Consider the following 20,559-nt stretch of genomic DNA (forward strand, 5'->3'; position numbering starts at 1 on the left):
GCTCGTTAAGTCTAAAATACATCTCTAACTTATATGACCTATGTCCTGATTCAAAAGTACAGATCTAGTTCTCCGACAAATACATCTCGATTTGAGTAGTAGCTGACATTAGTAACTTTAATGCCATGTCTTTACACTTTGTATTTCAACAACAAACCTTTGACCAAAGAGGAGTGTTGACTTTGTCTCAGACTCATTGTATGATGATGGAGAGCAGCAAATGACAATAGTGGTCCTACAGTTGCCACCTAATGAATCTTGAAGAATTCTGGTCATTTTACTATCTCGATAAGGAACATAGGTCTACAAACAAAAACAAAACAAAACCAGTGGGGTTTTATACAATAATATTTGTTGTATAACTCTTGGTCATCCTGTGTCTGCCTCAAGCATTGTGATCAGATGTGCTTTCCTGGGCCTGGCTTATTTCATTCACTTAATCTACTTGATTTCAAGAAGGGAGCCAGGATACATATATAAACACTAAACTAAGAAGACACATTCAGTTTTACATTTGTGTACACGTATATCCTCTATAAATTACTACCCATAAATCAGGGAACAGATTGTATACTCACACTGCCCTCTGCCAAAGCAGAAATGACATTTCCAAGTGCAGAAAGTGACTTGTTGATGTTCTTAGCTTCATCCAGCACAGCACCTTCAGCCCCAGTTTTACTAACCTGTAAGTAAGATTACACACTAAAACAAACTTACAAGTTTAAGATCGTTTTCTTTCAACTTTCCAAATAGCCAAAAATAAACACTAGTTTAAAATTACAAAGGGGAAGGGCTAGGAATCCTTAGATACTAAGGACTAGGAATCCTTAAATTCTCACTGTCTGTCTAATAGCCTAGTCAGAGAAATAGTTGGACAATAATGTGATTAGAGAAATATTAAACTTTATTTCTAGTGTGCTTTTGTCAATAATAAATTTACATGGAAATATGTAGCTTTTAGTGTTATCTCTCTGCTACATTATAAAACAAGGAACTGGAAATCACCTAAATTACAACATAGATGTCATAATTTGCTAAAAACAAAAGACAGTTCTAATACTACATAAGCTAACCTGTGACTTGAAAACCAAGTACACTGCCTAAATGGCTTCTAGAATTAATAGTGGTACTAACTGCTAGATAAGCTGTGTATAATAAGACTTTTGGTAAACAAGACTACTTCAGAAGACGCAAAATAGCATAATGGCCACAGAAGTCTATATTAAAACATTTAAATATTCTAATTTTTATAAATGTCAGTTGACCCTCCTATTCCCATGGATTCAACTAGCCAAGGTTGAGAAACATTCCAAAACAAAGTTCATCTGTACTAAACATATATAGTTTGTCTGCGGCCATAGTCTCTATACAATATAATGTAACATCCACTTATGTGCTCTCACTACATTAGGATTTATCTAGAGTATTTACATACAGAAGAATGTATGTATGGTCTATGCAAACACTAATCATTTTATACGTTACGTGAGCCATCTGTGGATGTTGATATATGATTATGGTGAGGGGTCTTAAAACAATCCCCATGATAGCAAGGGACAACAGTACAACCAAATCAGAATGCTGCAGAGAAACTGACCACGAATAGAGCCAACATACGAGAGAGATGGAAAATAAAATTATAATGGCAATGCTAACAGGCTGTCAATAAGAACATACATCTTATTCCAAATACCCCACTGACTGGATCAAATATAGCTAAATGACAGTCACTTGGAAACAGGTTATTGACTTCAATTATCATATAGCGTTGGTATCACCAGTATTAATTCTCAGATTACTAAATCCAATTCCACAAGTTCTTAAGATGCAACAATATGTAGCATATAAGTTTCAAGTCAAGGTAAAGTTTACAGAAATGCCTAAGTATCTACTAGAAATTTCAAAAGGGTTTACCTTTTCACTGCCAGCTAAATCAACCAGATAAAGCTTTCCACTGAGTTTCTGTTCCGTTTGTGTATTCTCTTGTTTTACATTAATAAGAAATATACTGTGACTCCTAGAGCTGTGTTCATTCATATCTGCAATGACATTAGCAAGCAAGTATAAATACAGTTCTTCCCTAGTAATTTCCAAGCATTACTATATGCTAGAAATCTCTTGGATTTCATAGACTGCATTTAGATGTAAGGCAGACATGCCTGGTGAGTACTAATGAATATCCCACTTACTTGTAACTGCTACATGTCTGTTGGATTTCCCTTCATCTATAGTATCCATGACTTCATCTGGACTACACACGAAACGTTCTGTGCACCCCTGTGGAGTAATTTTAAAGTATTCTTAATACTCTTTAAAAATTCTCTTACAGTGTTTTCTATAGTCATCATTCTTTTAAGTACCTTTACATAGGGAACACGATTTTTGTCTTCATGGACTGAAAGGTTAGTCTTTGAAACTGAAAAAAAAAGTTACATTATATCAGTTATAAAATAAATAATGTAAGTGGGTAGGTTTCCCTTAGCAGCCCAACCTTAGAACTTTTAAAATATATATTTTATACATATATGCATTACTCTAAAAAAGCAAAGTGTTGTAAACATACTAGGAGAATAATCTAGAAACTAATGTTAAAAAAACAAAACAGAAATTTCAAACTTCTACCACTCCCAGTTTCTAAATAACATTAGGCCCAAGGGAAGGACAATGCATTGAACAACTGGGACTAACACTTTGGGTTTAAGCCCTACAACTCTTAGTTTAAAGCCCTCAAAAGTGCCCATATGATGGCATCTCAGGTTCACAATCCCTCCCAGCAACAAGGAGCTAATCCTTCAGTTCTTAATAAATGTTGCTTGACTTTAATAATAGTATACATATGCTATTAAGTTATCCTATGTATAATGTTATCACTTTACGAAATTTCATCTATGTTACTAAGAACATTTAATACTAGAAGAGCAACAGGTACTACTGAAATTATTAAAGCAAGAATTTAACTTACCATCTAACAAGTCCCTTATCTTATCCAAATATATTTCAAAATATGAAACCTAAAGCACAAAGAAAAGTCAATCTGTTAAATTTATCCAGCTGTTCTCTCTGTAAACAATGTGGTCTAAGTGCCCGATATCTAGACTAGGACACCACACTAGCCACAACTCACATTGTAAGAGAAAAGTGTGAGTCACTAAGCTTCTTAAATAACGAAAAGCCCATTTCTGTTACAACCACCCACAATGGACAAGAACAATGGACAAGTAGGTAAGTGTGGTGGGAATCTTGAAGCTTTGTTATTATTATTTATTTATTTTTTGTTTTGTTTTGTTTTTTCGAGACAGGGTTTCTCTGTGTAGCTCTGGCTGTCCTGGAACTCACTCTGTAGACCAGGCTGGCCTCGAACTCAGAAATCCGCCTGCCTCTGCCTCCTGAGTGCTGGGATTAAAGGCGTGCGCCACCACGCCCAGCTTCTTGAAGCTTTGTAGTTAAACTGTTTTTCTACAAGGAAAGGAGCTAAGAACAGACTTAGCTTACCCTGTTATTCATCTAGTGGCATATAAACTCCTAACAATTCTTCAACCTTATATACCTGTAACAACTTTTTAAATTTGACTTCCAGGAAGCAGCTATTTTGGAAAATAAGTATCCTAAGTTAAATAAATATAACCTTTCTCACAAGAATTTACCTTAATATGAAATTCCAAATTTTCATCCATGGAGTAAATATAATTAAAAATATCTTGCACTATTCTTGGAATAATTCCCATGCCTTCTGGATCATGAAGTTTACCCTGCATAGAAAACAAATTGTTAACAAATTTCAAGAGAAAAATTGAAACAAAAAAACGTGACTCTTTACTAATATAAAATTAATAGGATAAGCATTGTGACTGGGTTTGTTTTCTTTTAGAAATTGCTCTACAAATAATTTCAAAGTTTCAACTATTACATGTTATACTGTATAAGCATATACAAACTAAGTTTTCGTTCTTTCTTTCTCTTTTTCTTTCTTTCTTCCTTTTTCTTTTGTGACAGAGTTTCTCTGTGTGGCCCTGGCTGATATAGACTATCTTATAAGAAGTGTAACAGATATTCAGGAGACAATCACTTTTAATACTATCTAAGTTTTCTCACATTATAGAATAGTAGAAAAACTCCCATTTAATTTTAAAATGTCACATTCTTTATAGTTATACTAATTTCTAAGACTTTGTAATATAAAATAAAGGTACAGCTTACTAACCAAGCTTAGAAGCTAATTCGAATCTTGCACTTCTACGTGTATTATTTGTACGAGAAAAGGCAATAAAGATAAAAAATTAAGCACAATGAATTAACTACAAGAAATCAGTAAGTGGATGACTTAGGGTGTAAACTATACTTAAGGATAGACTATGAAACATTACCTCCATCGTGTGGGTCTTCCCAGATGATGTTTGTCCATATGCAAATATTGTTCCATTATAGCCCTCAAGAACATCTATGAGAAAACAAAAAATCTTGTACTTCCAAGTCTTTTTTCCTTAAGAAATGCTCTCATTATAAAGTCAGTAAGAAGTGATTAAAGTTTAATATGTAATGAGCTTATAAAATCACCAAAGGAGGCATGGAAAGATGAGATATTGGTTATCATGTCTGTCAATTTGACACAAGCTAGCGTCTCTTGAGAGGAGGGGATCTCAATTGAGAAAATTCCTCCGAAGATCTGGCTGTAGGCAAACCTGTAGGGTATTTTTTTCTTAATTAGTAATTGATATGGTGGTACATGCCTTTAATCACAAGCACTTGGGAGTCAAAGGCAGGTGGATTTCTGAGTAATTGATATGGGAGGGCCCAGCCCATTGTGGGCTAGACCATCTCTAGATTGTTGTTCCTGAGTTCTATAAAGAAACAAGCTGACCAAGCCATGAAAAGCAAGCCAGTAAGCAGTGTTCTCCCATGGCCTCTACATCAACATACGCCTCTAGGTTCCTGCCCTGCTTGAGTTCTTGCCTTCCCTGCTTTTAACTGTTATCTGGAAGTGTTCTCCAAGTTGCTTTTGGTCATGGTGTTTCGTCACAATAATAAACATAACTAAGATAGATGGCTCAGTGGTTAAGGGTGCACCTGTTCTTCCAGGATCCAAATTCAGTTCCCAGCATCCACATAGGCTCATAACCACATGTAACTTCAGCTCCAGGAGATCCAATGGCTCTGGCCTCCAAGGGCAACTGGACTCAAGTGTGTAAACACCAGTCCACAACACAAAAACACTTTAAAATTTCCACTGCTTAAGATCAACTTACCAACATAAAGCTCAGCATTTCATTATACATATATTCTAAAGCTTTACTGTTTTAAAAGACAAAAACACTATCAATTAAAATATACATGTATGAATTAGTTTTACAAGCAAGTGGAATTAATTGCTGACTCAATCATGGTTTAAATGAGACTGTCCCACCCCCCTCATAGGCTCATGTATTTGCATGCTTACTCCCCATTTTATAAGCTCTTTGGCAAGGTACATATTTAGAAGACATTACAGCCTTCTGTGGTGGGTCCTGATTCATGCTCTCCTTTCCACCAATCTCAACATAAAGAATCAGGAGTTCAAGCTCACTCTGGGCTATAAAACCATTGTTGACAGAGTGGGTACAGGAGAAAAAGGTATCGTTACTTACTACTAAAGGTAATTTAGAAACTCCAAATATCTGAAACTTCTTTTCAAAGCCTTTTTGTTGTTATTATATCCTCTGTCTCTCTCCCCCTTTTGCAGTATCAGGGATTGAACCAATGCCAGACCCATTTCAATTCACTTTATATATAACCATTCTCAATAGGTCTATGTCAAATATCCTTAGGATCTTTCAAACAATCACATGCCTAAGCATATGTCTTAGTTAGGGTTTTACTGCTGTAAACAGACACCATGACCAAGGCAAGTCTTATAAAAACAACATTTAATTGGGGCTGGCTTACAGGTTCAGAGGTTCAGTCCATTATCATCAAGGTGGGAGCATGGCAGTATCCAGGCAGGCATGGTACAGGAGGAGCTGAGAGTTCTACATCTTCATCCAAAGGCTGCTAGTGGAAGACTGACTTCCAAGGCAACTAGGGTAAGGATCTTAAGCCCACACCCACAGTGACACACCTATTCCAAAAAGGCCACACCTCCAAATGGTGCCACTCCTTGGCCCAAGAATATACAAACCATCACAGCATACAATTCAATATTTTGATATCTTTTTAAAAGGTCCTTTCTAGGGCTTGAGAAGTGGCTCAGCAGTTAAGATACAGGCTGCTCTTCAAGGACATAGGGTTCAATTCCCAGCACCTACATGGTGGCTCACAATTGAGACTCTAGTTCCAGGGGATCCAATGCCTTTTCTGGCTTCTGCAGGTGCCAGGCACACAAGTGTTGGACAAAACACCCAAACAAGTAAAATAAAATGAAAACATTTCAAATAATAAAAAGTAAAAATGTCCTCTCGTGATATGATCTAATTATCCTGCTACTTCACAATTGGGTACTAAGTAAATATTTGTAGGTAGATATCTATATAATATACTTACCAGACAATATACGGTTGCATAACACTGGGATAATAAATGCATACATGTAACACATCTGAGATTTAAGGTGTAATTTTTAATGTTTTTTCTAATTTCAGTGGCTGTGTAATACTATGTAGTAATGAAACATTTTTTAAGCACTCACTTTCATTTATGCTGTTTGGGGTGTGGAAAATAACAAAATGCTAATATGGCAAATGTGATTGCATTTTTATTGGCTAAAAGAGTAGCAAGAGGGACTAGTTTCAGGGCCTCTGAGGCTACTAAAATACTTGGGTACTCAAGTCTCTTCCATAAGATGGTATTTCCTTAAATCATCTTTTGTTTCCTACTAAACTTATGCCAGTGCTTTATAGTTGTTACACTGTATTGTTTAGGGAACAGCGAATCGGGTGCATGCATACATTGGGTGTATGTATGTTTGATATGGTATAATTTTATTTTCAAAGACTTCTGACCTGAGGTTGGTGGACTTATGGTTGACCCTAATCATTTTTCTTATCTTTAAGTCTACTCAACTTTAGTTTTTATAATTTCACTGCCAACATTTTCAATATAATGTGCAGAAAAGAATATGTTCTATGGTGCATACTCTATGATGAAGACTCTGCCACTAACACCATTTTACTGCTAGGTTTAGTCATACATCTGCTCGTTCCTTATCTATAAATGCATTTCAAGGTAAACTGTAGACATCTATACTTCAGGACTTTTCTACCTCACACTATCAGGGCATACATATCATTAACTAGTATTTAGTAATTTTCTTTTTTCTTTTAAGGTAAAAAAGTGATGTTAAATCTCTTATGATATACTTTAAAATCTTGGAAAATACAAATCTGTAGTCACATAATACTGGGCATAAATCACATACAGTCTGACCTGACTTGGCTCTTACCCATCTTACTTCCCACCATACTTCCCTCATCTTGCTGCTCTGGTGAAAATAGTCAAATGTAACAATTTCATAATATATGGTCTCTCCCACACATGTAGCACATTGTTGTCTTGAAAATTCTCCAAGGGTGGATTGGCACCTCTACCTAGAAGGTACCCCCTTTTTTCTTTTTTTTTAAGTAAGACTAATTGAAGTTTTAGTAGTACTTCCTTGAATCCAACTCTACAACCACTCCAAATACAGGAAAGTCCTGTGCTCACAGCCGTGCATCCAAGACACTTGTCATTGAGTATTACTATACATTTTTCAGCCTCATAATTCACAGTATCAGTGCCTGGCAGGAGGAATCAAATCTTATTGAATGATTATGGCTGAATGATTATGAATATTATGAATAATATACATCTTTCTACCCCCCCCCCTTTCCTTTTAATATAATCTTATGAGAAACAGGAAGACAACTGCAGAAAGTATATCAGATATGGAAGGCACAGGTCTATAAAGCCAGCTATATGAGAGGCTGCGACAGGACGGTATAAATTTAAGGTCTGCCTGGGCTAGTGAATAAGTTTCAGACAAGCCTGGGCAGATTCCTGGTAAGATGCCTATAAACTTAAAACTAAAACACAGCTAAGACTTAAGTTGAACAAAATGAAATCCATCAGTGTGTGATGGAACTTGTACATCAACATGGCTGTAGCTCACGTTAAGAGATTTGTCCATTTAAAGTATCCACAAATTCATTAAGTCAATCTTTTATTATTTAAAAAGGCAGAATGTAGTTCAATGGTAGAGCATTTGCCTATTGTGTGGAGAGTACAGGGCTTTATTTCAGCACAACAAAACAAAAAGCTAAAATTATCTTAAATTATACTATTTTTAAAATGTATGTGGGGGTGGGGGAGTAGGGAGAGGGCTCAATGGGTAAAGTAACTGCTACAGGAATGGTGGTTTGTGCCTGTAATCTCAGTTCTGGGGAACTGGAGGCAAGCCAGCCCAGCCCAAATGGTAAACTACAGGAGAGATCCTGTCTCAAAAAAGCAAGGTGATGGCTTAGCACCTGCTGCTCTTGCAGATGTTTGGTTCCTAGCACCTATGTGTAGTGGCTCACTGCCTAGACGTGGCTGGCCTGAAACTTCCTAGGTAGATAGAACAGGTTAGCCTCGAGCTCGCAGAGATTGGCCTGCCCCCGCTTTCTAAGTTCTGGGGTTGAAGACCTCTTCCACCATGCCTGCTCTTTTTTTTTTTTTTTTTTTTTTCACTTTTCCTTAGTGATTTCTTCACTTATCTCTTTTTTTTTTTTTTTATATTTTTATTACATATTTTCCTCAATTACATTTCCAATACTATCCCAAAAGTCCCCCATAGCGCCCCCCACTTCCCTACCCACCCATTCCCATTCTTTTGGCCCTGGCATTCCCCTATATTGGGGCCATGCCTGCTCTTACTCATTCATTTTTATTTTTTCCTTCTTTAAAAAAAAAAAAAAAGATTTATTTATTACTCTATCTATGTACACTGTAGCGGTCTTCATATGTACCAGAAGAGGCCGTCAGCTCTCATTACAGATGGTTGTGAGCCACCATGTGGTTGCTGGGATTTGAACTCGGGACCTTTGGAAGAGCAGTCAGTGCTCTTAACTGCTGAGCCATCTCACCAGCCCTCATTCATTTTTATATTGAAGCCCAACCTGTCTGGTATCTAAGACTTTTGTTGCAAACTAATGGGCATTGTTAGAACTATAAATACATATAACTATCATAAACAGCCATTTAATAGTAAGAGCCCTTTAACAGTAAACGTAAATTCTAGCACCCTCTCTGCTTTTAGAGGTCAAAGGTTTTAGAAAATACAAAACTAAAAAGTAGTCTTGTAGGTGCTACTACTTTTTCTTTTTTTTTTAAATCCTTGGCAATCCCTAATAAGTTCCATCAGGATTTCTCTAATGACTGTAAGATAAGGTTTTGAGGAAAGAACAGTGGAATAGAAAAAAAAAAAAAGACTTATTTTCTATTTTTTAAAAATGTATCTAGCCACTTCATTCTCATACGTTCCATTTCTACAACAGTACCTTGGGAATTCTCCCATGAAATCACTTTTCAAAAATATGCTTGTAACATAATCCCTGTATCAGTCTCCACTAGGTACAATATATAATGAAATCAATATGCTTGTAACATAATCCCTGTATCAGTCTCCACTAGGTACAATATATAATGAAATCAATATGCTTGTAACATAATCCCTGTATCAGTCTCCACTAGGTACAATATATAATGAAATCACGGTAACTGAAAAGTACAGTGTTTACTAATTCTATTTAGATTTTTGTTACTTTAACTTTCTAATTAATGCAGGTGAAAGCAGGCATTGAAAATAAAGCGAGCGGTTGGAGAGATGGCTCAACGGTTAAGAGCACTGACTGCTCTTCCAAAGGTCCTGAGTTCAAATCCCAGAAACCTCTTCTGATGCATCCGAACATGGCTACAGTGTACTTAGATATAATAAACAAATAAATCTTTAACAAAAACAAACAAATAAAAAAGCAATGTTGTGTGAAACAGAAAGATCACAGACCAAATTTTACTTATTGCTAGGACAGTAAGTAAACTGGGTTTGACTAGTTATACATATTTACCTTTAACAATCTTTTTTGCACAGTCGTTGTATACTTGCTCTTGAGATGTGCTTGACTGGAACACACGATCAAATGCATAAGGCTTGGACTAAAAAATGAAAACAAAAGAGTTTCACAAGTTACAGGTGTGTGCACATTCTTAAACTCAAAGACAACGTTGCCTCGGCACCTTTAGAAACAATATTCCTGCTATGTTTGCATCTCGAGTGTGAGAGATTCCTGTGATGTTTGCATCTCGAGTGTGAGAGATTCCTGTGATGTTTGCATCTCAAGTGTGAGAGATTCCTGTGATGTTTGCATCTCAAGTGTGAGAGATTCCTGTGATGTTTGCATCTCAAGTGTGAGAGATTCCTGTGATGTTTGCATCTTGAGTGTGAGAGATTCCTGCTATGTATGCATCTCGAGTGTGAGAGATTCCTGTGATGTTTGCATCTCAAGTGTGAGAGATTCCTGCTATGTATACATCTCGAGTGTGAGAGATTCCTGCGATGTATGCATCTCGAGTGTGAGAGATTCCTGCTATGTATACATCTCGAGTGTGAGAGATTCCTGCGATGTATGCATCGCGAGTGTGAGAGACTTGTAGAGAGTCAGCTCCATGCACACAAACCATCTGGTTTACTCTCAGTGCACTGCAGGCTCTACTCCGAGAGTCTTCTCTCTCTACTCCTTGCTATCCATACAACTCCACTTCTAGTTCTAGTCTCAGCCTTCCTCAGCTTCTTTAAAAGCATTTTTGTCTTGAGACAGGGTTTCACTAAACTGTCCAAGTTGGTCCTGAACATGTGATTCTCTTGGCTCCCACTCCAAAATAGCTTGGATTTCAGGCCTTCGCCACCAGGACTAGTGTTCATTTTTTGTTTGTTTTTTTGTTTTTGCTCTTGTTTTTCGAGACAGGGTTTCTCTGTGTAGCCTTGGCTGTCCTGGAACTCACTTTGTAGACCAGGCTGGCCTCGAACTCAGAAATCCGCCTGCCTCTGCCTCCCGAGTGCTGGGATTAGTGTTCATTTTTAATACTAATATTACTTTGCAAATAAGAAAAATAGAATTTGACAGGCATAAAAACTGTTGTTAATGACAAAATTAAAAGAGAACTTCCATCAATTAAAATTCAGTCCTCTTTCAATAATTCCATTCAGCTTTTCATCCTTTCCTTTAACAAATATTTATGGAATGCAGATGCCATGATGACAAAGACAGATTCTGTTTTAGTGGAGCTTAAATTAACAGTGAGATACACATGGCACAATTAAGTGACCACAGTTTAACTACATACTGGAAGAATACACTAGAGGATAGCACAAGAGTGTGTCAAGACAGTCTTAGAAAAAGCAGCTGACTCACTGGCCCTCTTCAGTATTAGCCAGGAAGCCAGTTGGGGTTAATGTGAGGAAGTAGTGTAGGCATCGATAAGACGTTTAGGAGCCTGCAGTCAAAAGAAGCTTATATAACATTCAAAAAACAGAGAAGTCAAGTCTGAAGTGTCAGGAGCAAGGATCAAATGCAAATGTCAATACAGTGAAAAGGGCATCATATTTTGTAGATTATTTTTTATTATCTACGTAATTTTTTTTAAGTTCATCGAGATGATTCACTGGGTAAAGGAGTCTGCCAAGCATGACGACACATAGTCAACCCCTGGTACTCAGGTAGGGGGCCTAGTAAGCACTCAATGATGTTAAAATCATATGTTCCCTAGAGTCACGACTGCTGTATATTTGGAGATCCAATTTTTTCCTTTAGGAAAAAACCAGGGAGCGGGCAAATTCATACTTAGACCTTCTTTTCCTCTTTTTAGAAGGTCTGATCTAAATAATTACATTGTTCCTGCCAATGTTGAGCCCACCTTAAAAATTAAATCTTCTTAGACTCACTGACAATTCTGCTCTACTTGATTGCTTCTTCTTCTTTTCCAATCTTACCTTTGAAGTCAATGCTCTACTACTACTGACTCATACCTCTGGTAGTAATCTCACCTTTGTTACTGGGTATTTTTCAATTCACAACTACCTTTCCTTGAGGTATATATATTTTATATTCTATTTTTTTTAATTAAAGAATTAAATTACATTTAATTTGCATATGTGCTTATACTGCACACACACATTAAAGACAACTTGGAGTAGTCAATACTTTTCAACTACTAAAGATGTTCTATATATTGCAGTATCAAATAGTCAACTAAAACTTAATTCCTTATTTAAAAGTAAACAAGAACATCCATCTCATTGGTAAGTAAAATTGTGTTCATCTTTAAAAAGTAGTATCACAAAGAAATGTCTTAAAATAATTTTATTATCAGTAAATGTCCAATATTTTATATACTCATATACTGTAAGCAGCGTAAGACTATGCTTATTACTTCTTAGGCAAGTAAGGAAAGTTTAAGAAACCCTGTTCTTAGCCGGGCGTGGTGGTACACGCCTTTAATCCCAGCACTCGGGAGGCAGAGACAGGCGGATTTCTGAGTTCGAGGCCAACCTGGTCTACAGGACAGCCAGGGCTATACAGAGAAACCCTGTCTCGAAAAGAAAAAAGAAAAAAGAAAAAAGAAAAAAAAAAACCAACCAACCAACAACAAAAAAAAACACAACCTGTTCTTATGGCTACTTATCCCAAACCTTGTCTTTTTCCCTGCTCCTTTCTACAAGTCTAGTCCCCTTGCAATTGGTGGTCATATGACCCAGTTCTGCATCATGTAAAGAGGTTATCTGCAAGCAGGCCTCAGAGAAGTTCTTACTTTACCAGTTATTCATGGAATCAAATCTGGAGCTGTAGTACTCATCTTGAAATCTTAACTATTATAATCCAAAGCGAGCAACTAAGCACGACAGACTGTAACAGTCAGGGTCTTGGAAGCAGCAGCAATGTGAGCCTGTTTCTAAAATTTCTATGGTATGAGAAACACAGCCTTTAATTTATTTAAGCCCCAGTTGTTTCCCCTCAGCAACTGCAAGAATGACTTCATTTGGGCACCAATTTCAAGTGGCATCAATTTTGATTATTCTCAAAGCATCCCTTTGTTAACATGCTACTAACACATTAACATTCAATCCCAAAGGTGCAGGTCTTTAAAAAGACAATTTGTTCTTTTATTTATTTCACAAAGCATTCTTTTTGGATTGCAGTTCTAAAGTATTAATTGGGACTGGAAAGATGGTTCAAGAGTTAAGAACACGGGCTGGTGAGATGGCTCAGTGGTTAAGAGCGCCGACTGCTCTTCTGAAGGTCCCAAGTTCAAATCCCAGCAACCACATGGTGGCTCACAACCATCCATAACAAAATCTGATGCCCTCTTCTGGAGTGACTGAAGACAGCGACGGTGTACTTACATATAATAAAGAAAGAAAGATTAAAAAAAAAAAAAGAGTTAAGAATACCTCCTATTGGTCTGAGTTCTGCTCCTAGCATAAGCAATAGTTCTAACTCTACCCCCTAGGAATCCAATGCCCTCTCCTGGCCTCCACGGGGACCCCAATGCATACATGCTCATACATTCAAACTCACAAACACCCCAATAAAAATAAATCATTCATTTTACTATGTAAGTCAAATGTTGTCACTAAACATACTGCCTAAAGTTACTATACTAACTGAACCTGGCTTCCTAGGGAGAAAGCAAGACCTTGAGAATGAAAAATCCATAATTAAGAAAGCCTACCTAACAGGTCTTAAATTTTTTCAATTCATTTTTTGACTTGAAATACACATTACACAACCTATAATTCTATGTGTTTTCAAAATTACTCTATTTTATAAACTCTAAGTCACAAGATGCATCCATATCTGACTTAGCCTTCAAAAGATAAATCCAAGGAATGAGTTTAACTAAACTACATGACACCTTAGACTTCTTGAATGACTGCCATGTGAGATTGTATAGACCAAACCAAATTTGGTCATGAAGCAGGAATATGCTACTGAGAGGCATTCTGAATAGTGGTGTTTCACTGCACTGGGTTTTTCTTAAACACTGAGGTGAGGAGGACTCCTTCTTTTTCAATTAATCAAAGCTTAATATCAAGCCAGTACTGACTTGTAAGTACAAGTTGTGTTTTGTTTGAGGCAAGGAAAGGGAAAAGATAATCTAATTAAGTTTTAATTCCTTCTAATGTCAATGAATTATAGCAAGCTGGCTTAGGTTCTGCAGCCTGAACAATATACCATATAAGGAACTATGACTAAAAGACATTTAACCCTGCACACGCTGATGCAGAAATACTTCTATGAACTTTTTTGCTTTGAGGTTTTCACTTTCAGTAAGTTCAGTGGAACACATAGATATTCATTTTTATTTGCTCTCTCTCTCCTTGTTTTGTGAGCTCTCTAATTGAAATAGGCTATTTTGTATTACTTAAAGATTTTCAGGGAATAATTTGTTTCACTCAGTGTGGTAGCATTTCTGGCACTTTACCAAGCACTTATATCACAAATAAGACTAAAAGCTACTCAAATCATGCATAACTCTGCAAGATCAAAAGACTTGCCTACCAGAATGCCATGTTATATTAAAATCGGTTCTGAGGATAACAGGAACAATTTTGGACAGAATATTAAAAGCTAAACTTAGAAGAAAAGCGGACTCCTTAATTATTTTCTATCTGAATAGTGATTATGATTACCATTCAGTCGACATTATAGACAAACACATTTAAGCTTTAAATTTTGATTTAACTTAAAGATAATGAACAAAATACCTAAATATCCTATCTAAAACAATCTAGTTTTACATGCTGTGCTGCTTCAATTCTCTCCTAAACTATTTCTAATGTATCATGTTTATGATTCAATAAAATGAATAAAATAAATCATGTTTTACAATTTTTTTCAATATGTTTCTTGGACATGGAGACTTTCATTTCATTCCTTAAATCCCTGTATAAGTCACCAAATAGGCTTTTAAAATTCACTAAAAATTGAACACAAAGACCCAAGCATATAAATACGGATAATACATGTAAGAAATCAATTCCTAAAATAGGGGATGAGATATATTAAATATCTTTTTAGTGTCCTCAGTGTTTCCTGTGGCTTTATAATAATGTACTTTCCCCTATACTTTTTGTTCATCATCTACCCTAAGTTTCTATTCATCACTTAAACTTATTTGTATTACTTACAGAAATTTTGAAACAGAAATTATGGCAACTTTTTCCAAAGGAAAGGATCTAAAATAAATGTGTTTTCTGTAGTGGTGGCTATCTTTTGTTTCATGTATTATGGCTACAACTCTCTTGTCTCAGGCTCACCAGTGCTATGATTACAAGAATGTAAGCCACCACAACTTAACATATTTTGTAAATCCTGAAATTTGGCATTCCAAGCAAAAGAAATCTTAGCAATATTTACAATTTTTTTAAACAAGCACAAAAACTCAGAGAATTAAGACCATCTTAATACAAGTGACAAATGAAATATAGCTAAAGCTGAATAATCATAGATGGGAAGGAATAAGTAGCCTCAAATTTGGGGACTAATAGTGGAGTTGAAACCTGGTAAGGACTGCAGGCACAACATACACCCAACCACCTTCCACTCTATCCTCTGTGCTCTAAAGAACAGGATTCCTATGCTCAATTAGCATCCCTTCTTTACTATGATGTCTTGTATACAAGAGCATCTTGAGGACTTAACAAAGAACTAGCCCGGCAGTGGTGGTGTTGCCTTTAACCCCGACTCTCAGGAGGCAGAGGCAGGCGGATTTCTGAGTTCAAGGCCAGCCTGGTCTACAGAATGAGTTCCAGGACAGCTAGGACTATACAGAGAAATCCTGTCTCGAAGAAAAAGAAAAAACACAACAAAACAAAACACCCCCAAAGAACTGGCCTGATAGTCGGGGTTGGTGATCCGATATATATATATATATATATATTTGCCTACCAAAACCCTGCCGGGAGGATATAGTACTAACATTCAATTTCCGAAAACTGAACTTTGGAAGCCTTCACATTAGCACACCCACTAGAGAACTTTAGTACTATCTTCAGGCTAAAATGTTTTCACTCATCAATGGCCAGTCTCCTGTGACCTCTCTGCCCTATTTCTAAATTAAGTAGCGCAAACAATGTACTAAATATAGATTACTACTCAAGAACAAACAATTTCGAGTAAAAACTGACATTAACAATCAAATCCTAATAGCAATACCCATGGCATCATCACGAATGATGAATTTACTTGTTAGTTTAGTTCTGTATACTGAGGCAATCTTATCCAGTCACTTTTAATCTTGAGCTCAGAATGCTGAGAACCTGCAATGCTAGATATAAAAACCCTTTCAAGTTTCTCAAATAATAATCAATCAGCTCAGTTACATTTTACACTACAAAGGAGTATGTGCTACCTCTCAGATTACCATAATCAATTTCCTTCAAGATAGACTACTAACATGAATCTAGTAACAGTGATTCAAGCCCCATTGTAAGGTCTTTACAACACTATGTCTCGGCTATAGCGATCTTTCCTACAATGTTAAAATACGGTAAAGAATGAAATTCTAGATCTTTCTGACACTTATTTGGCCCAATCTAAATCCACTTATGACGTTAGAGAAAACTCTAATTTCAAAGAAAAGCCACTAGTTCTTTTTACAGGCTCCAATTTCCCACTTATTACATGGAAAGTCGAGAGGGAGACCATTTAAGAAACAAGCATATTATTTTACACACACACACACACACACACACACACACACACACACACACGGATGAGCGTGCACTAAACCAGCTCCTGGGACACAGCCTCCAGAGCCCCAGGTGGGGGAGTGTCCAGAATGAGAAACAAGACACCTCCCAGCTGCCAAGCTTAGCACTGGGGTGGGGGTGATCCTCGAACCGTCGCGGAGTCGCCTGAACACTGCTCCTTCCTCCCTGGTCGTCTGAACCCGCAAACCCGGCTCGGGAGAGCGAGCACTCCCTGCTTCTCTGGGCTTTGCGACCCGCCTTGTCCCAGAACTCACCGTCCTGCCCGACCCCACGTGACGTGGGGACAGGGGCCACTCACCGCGATCATCACCGTGTCTTCTCCCTGGAATTTGGCGACGTACTTATCGCCGCGGTTCACTTCAGATTCGTTGAGAGGTCTGAAGCGACACATCACTTTGATGTTGCACTCCGCCGGGTCCGCCATCTTTCTGGAAGCCTGGACCGCAGGCCGGGCGCCTCTCCAAGCCGCTCAGTCTTGGGGTAAGCGAAGGGAGCCAAGAGGCCGGGGTCGCGAGGACCGGAAGGTCCGGGCTCCGTAGCGCCGCGCACCCCGGGCAGCTAGAACGAAGCGCTGTCGCCGGCAGCCTGCGCCCGAAGTTCACTTCCGCTCCATCATGGCGGCCAAGGCGGCGGCGGCGCCCACAGAGCCTCAGTGCTCCTCGGCGTCTCCCTCACCGGCCTCCACAGGCTGCGGGGGCCGGCGAGCGGCTCTTTCTTTTGTTTTCGGGAAGGATAGCCGAGGCCTACGGCTCGGCCCACTATCCTGTCCCGGCAGCTCGCCGGCTTCCCGGCCAGCTGACGCGCGCACCCTCCAAAGGCCTTAGTGCCCAGGCCGGCAGCAAGCTGGGCGGGCGGGAGGAACACTGCGCAGGCGCGGGGCGATGCCCAGCAGCCAATCCTAGCCCGCGCCGGGCCGCCGATTTTGGCTGGCTCCACCCAGCTGCAGGTTTGGGGCTTCAGATCGAGTTTTCCTGCAAGTTGAGTAGCGCCAAGGCCGCTGCAGAATTCCTCAGAGCACCAGAAGGTTTACTTATCTTTTTCTTTGGAGGAGTTTGTTTTAACCACTTAATGGTGGTGTTCAACTTAGTATAAGACCAGATCCCTAAAAAAGAAAAGTGCTTTCATTTTGGCCTTAGAGAAAAAAAAGAAAGATTACTGATGCAACCTTGGGTTTTATTTTGTTTCTGTTTTAAATCGCTTTGCCAAAACCGGGGAGATTTGAATTAAGGGCGGGGCATGGCCCGGGAGCATCAGTAACGCACCCCGCCCTGCGAGCCTGGGAGCTTTATTCAGACATAACAAAGAAAGGGGAAGCTTCTTTCCAGTAATGAAAAAAGTTTCCCAAGCGATCCGGAACAGCTAGGTGGGATAGGAGAAGAACCTCCCCTCACGTGTCACCTTTAGCTGCCCAGGGCTTGACATCACACAGGTGAGCCACAGTATCCCAAAGGTATTTGGTAAATCTGAGTTCCCACTTCTCCGACCAATGGGAAACTCCACTTAGCTGCAACACCAAAGGATTGATGTTGCAGCCCCAGATCCTTACCAATGTCTTTAAAGGCCTAGATCGCCTGTTCACAACCTGTGAGTCACAACCTCTTTGGGAATCGCATATCAGATTTTTTTTATATTACTATTCATAACAGTAGCAAAATTACAGTTATGAAATAGCAGTGAAATAATTTTATGCTTGGGGATCACCATAACATGAAGCATATTAATGGGTCTCAGCGTTAGGAAGGTTAAAGACCACTGACCTAGATTGATATGTGTGGATTACATACCTAAGAAAACCACTCCTGGGGCTAGAGTTGGAACTCTGGTAGTGTGTTTGCTTAGAAAGCAGGAGGCCCTGGCTTCAACCACCCCTTGCACTTCAAAAATAGATGACTTAGCATTCCCTTTTCAGAAGATAAATACCACAAAAACTCTATGCGGAAATGGCTCTGAGGTTCTGCAAGGAAAACCTTCAGTGACAATAAGAAACCTTTCTTCTGGTTTCCAGACTGTGCTGGGTAAATGAATGGTGGGACTATGGACACCTCCCTGACCCCTGAGTTTGCTGGAACATTCTAGCACCTCTAGAAACAAATAGATCCAGCTTGATTGGCTTTCTGCAATGGAGAAGAGCTCAATTGCAGGGGAACAGTGGAGAATCTTAGAAATAAAGAAAACAGGGGCATTATCACAGGCCTTGGAAGTGTGAAATTTGGATAGAATTTAAATGATCCAGTGTTCTGAGACGCTCCAGGCAAGGCAGAGCGTCATCCATCAGGTCTGGATAACAGTGGGCTAAGGTACCATGTCCTTGAGCATGACAAAGCACCTATGTGGAATACTGTCCTGGGAAGACTTTTTTTTTTCCTGAACTCTTTTGAATTGAAGGCTGTTTTGCTGTTTCTATCCTTCAGACAAGAGTGGAAGGTGTTCTTTTTGATGATATTTGGAACCATGGTTTTGGGTAGTTCATGATTTTAGAGAACAAAGTTTTCAGTAAGAAGTGGAGAATCAGTGTGAAGAGGAATTGGCCATAAATGCTTTCTGAACATAGCATGTCCTTGAGAGAGAGATCTTTTCCTGCTCTGTTTGTATCTGCTCTATGTCTATTATTAGCCCAGGATACTGAGAATTTTTTACTTTGTTGCCTCTTCAGTTCTATTATTTTTCATCTTATTTCTTCATCATTATCTATATCCTGTCATCTTTATCTCTAATTTCAAAAGAATCTAGTCCTCTTTCTGAGAAGTAGGTTTTTTGTTTACATTCTAAATTCTCCAGTACCTGCCTCCTGCCAGTGTCAGCTTCTGTAGTTGCCTCCTCTTCCTTCTTCCTTTCCTCCTCCTCCTCTCTTGGCACCTCCTTCCTCTTCCTTTTTTTTTTTTTTTAACATACTTTAAGGAAAAAAGGAGACAAATGTGTGCCCTTTTGTAATCTAGAACTCAGGAGGCTGAGATAGAAGGATTTTGAGTTCAAGATCACCATGGTATACATAATGAGTTCCTGGCCACTTGAGATAGATAGATAGATACCCTATATCAAACAAACAAACAAAAAACTATAAACAAAACAAAAAGAAAGCCAACAATAAAGATAAGACCCTCATTGATTTCTTTGACTATTAACCTATTATCAAAGGTTAAAAAAAATCATAAGCTACTGCAGTTGGAAAGGAACCCATAGTGAACTGAACTCTGGTTTATACTGAGATAATTAGATGTTTTTAGGTTAAAATAGAGGAGCATTCCCAAGAGGTAACTCAGAAGGCTGCATAGGTATGGGAACAAAGAAGGAAGATGAATGAACCTGAGAGGGACACTCTGGGATACTGCCCTGAGCAAAAGATTCAACAATGCCTCAGGCCTTTCAACCTTCGTGTCTTAGTTAGGGTTTCTATTGCTGCAATGAAACACTGTGACTATGAAGCAAATAGGAAGGAAAGGGTTTATTTAGCTTACACTAACATGTTGGTGTTCACCACTGAAGGAAGTCAGGACAGGAACTCAAACAGGGCAGGATCCTGGAGGCAGGGTTGCAGAGGCCATGGAGGGGTGCTGCTTACTGGCTTGCTTCCCAGGGCTTGTTCAGCCTGCTTTCTTATAGAACACAGGACCAGAGACCCAGGGATGGCACCACCTTCAATGGGCTAGGCCCTCCCACATCAATCACAAATTAAGAAAATGCCTTACAACAGGATTTTATGGAGGCATTTTCTCAAAGTTCTCTCCTTTCAGATACTTCTAGTTTGTGGTTAGTTGATACAAGACTAGACAGCATGCCTTGCTGCTTCTTCCTACATGGCAGATTTT

The 20,559-nt window shown here is 38.5% G+C and overlaps 1 protein-coding gene across 1 annotated transcript in view; it reads right to left on the reverse strand.

Annotated features, from left to right (window-relative positions):
• Nucleotides 1–17,580, reverse strand: part of Kif5b (kinesin family member 5B) — a 35,640-nt gene extending 18,060 nt beyond the window's left edge. Inside the window, exons 1-10 of the mRNA XM_021150222.3 lie at nt 17,052–17,580; nt 10,050–10,137; nt 4,365–4,438; nt 3,645–3,749; nt 2,963–3,011; nt 2,361–2,416; nt 2,190–2,277; nt 1,915–2,039; nt 579–683; nt 158–303 (exon numbers count right to left, since the gene is read on the reverse strand). Of these exons, the coding sequence (XP_021005881.1) occupies nt 158–303; nt 579–683; nt 1,915–2,039; nt 2,190–2,277; nt 2,361–2,416; nt 2,963–3,011; nt 3,645–3,749; nt 4,365–4,438; nt 10,050–10,137; nt 17,052–17,177 (962 nt within the window). The 5' untranslated portion in view covers nt 17,178–17,580. The remainder of the gene's footprint in view (nt 1–157; nt 304–578; nt 684–1,914; nt 2,040–2,189; nt 2,278–2,360; nt 2,417–2,962; nt 3,012–3,644; nt 3,750–4,364; nt 4,439–10,049; nt 10,138–17,051) is intronic.
• Between the last annotated feature and the right edge of the window lie 2,979 nt (nt 17,581–20,559).

Source organism: Mus caroli, unplaced genomic scaffold (assembly GCF_978045245.1).
Source record: "Mus caroli unplaced genomic scaffold, Mus_caroli_1 scaffold_19, whole genome shotgun sequence".
Taxonomy (NCBI): Eukaryota; Metazoa; Chordata; class Mammalia; order Rodentia; family Muridae; genus Mus; species Mus caroli.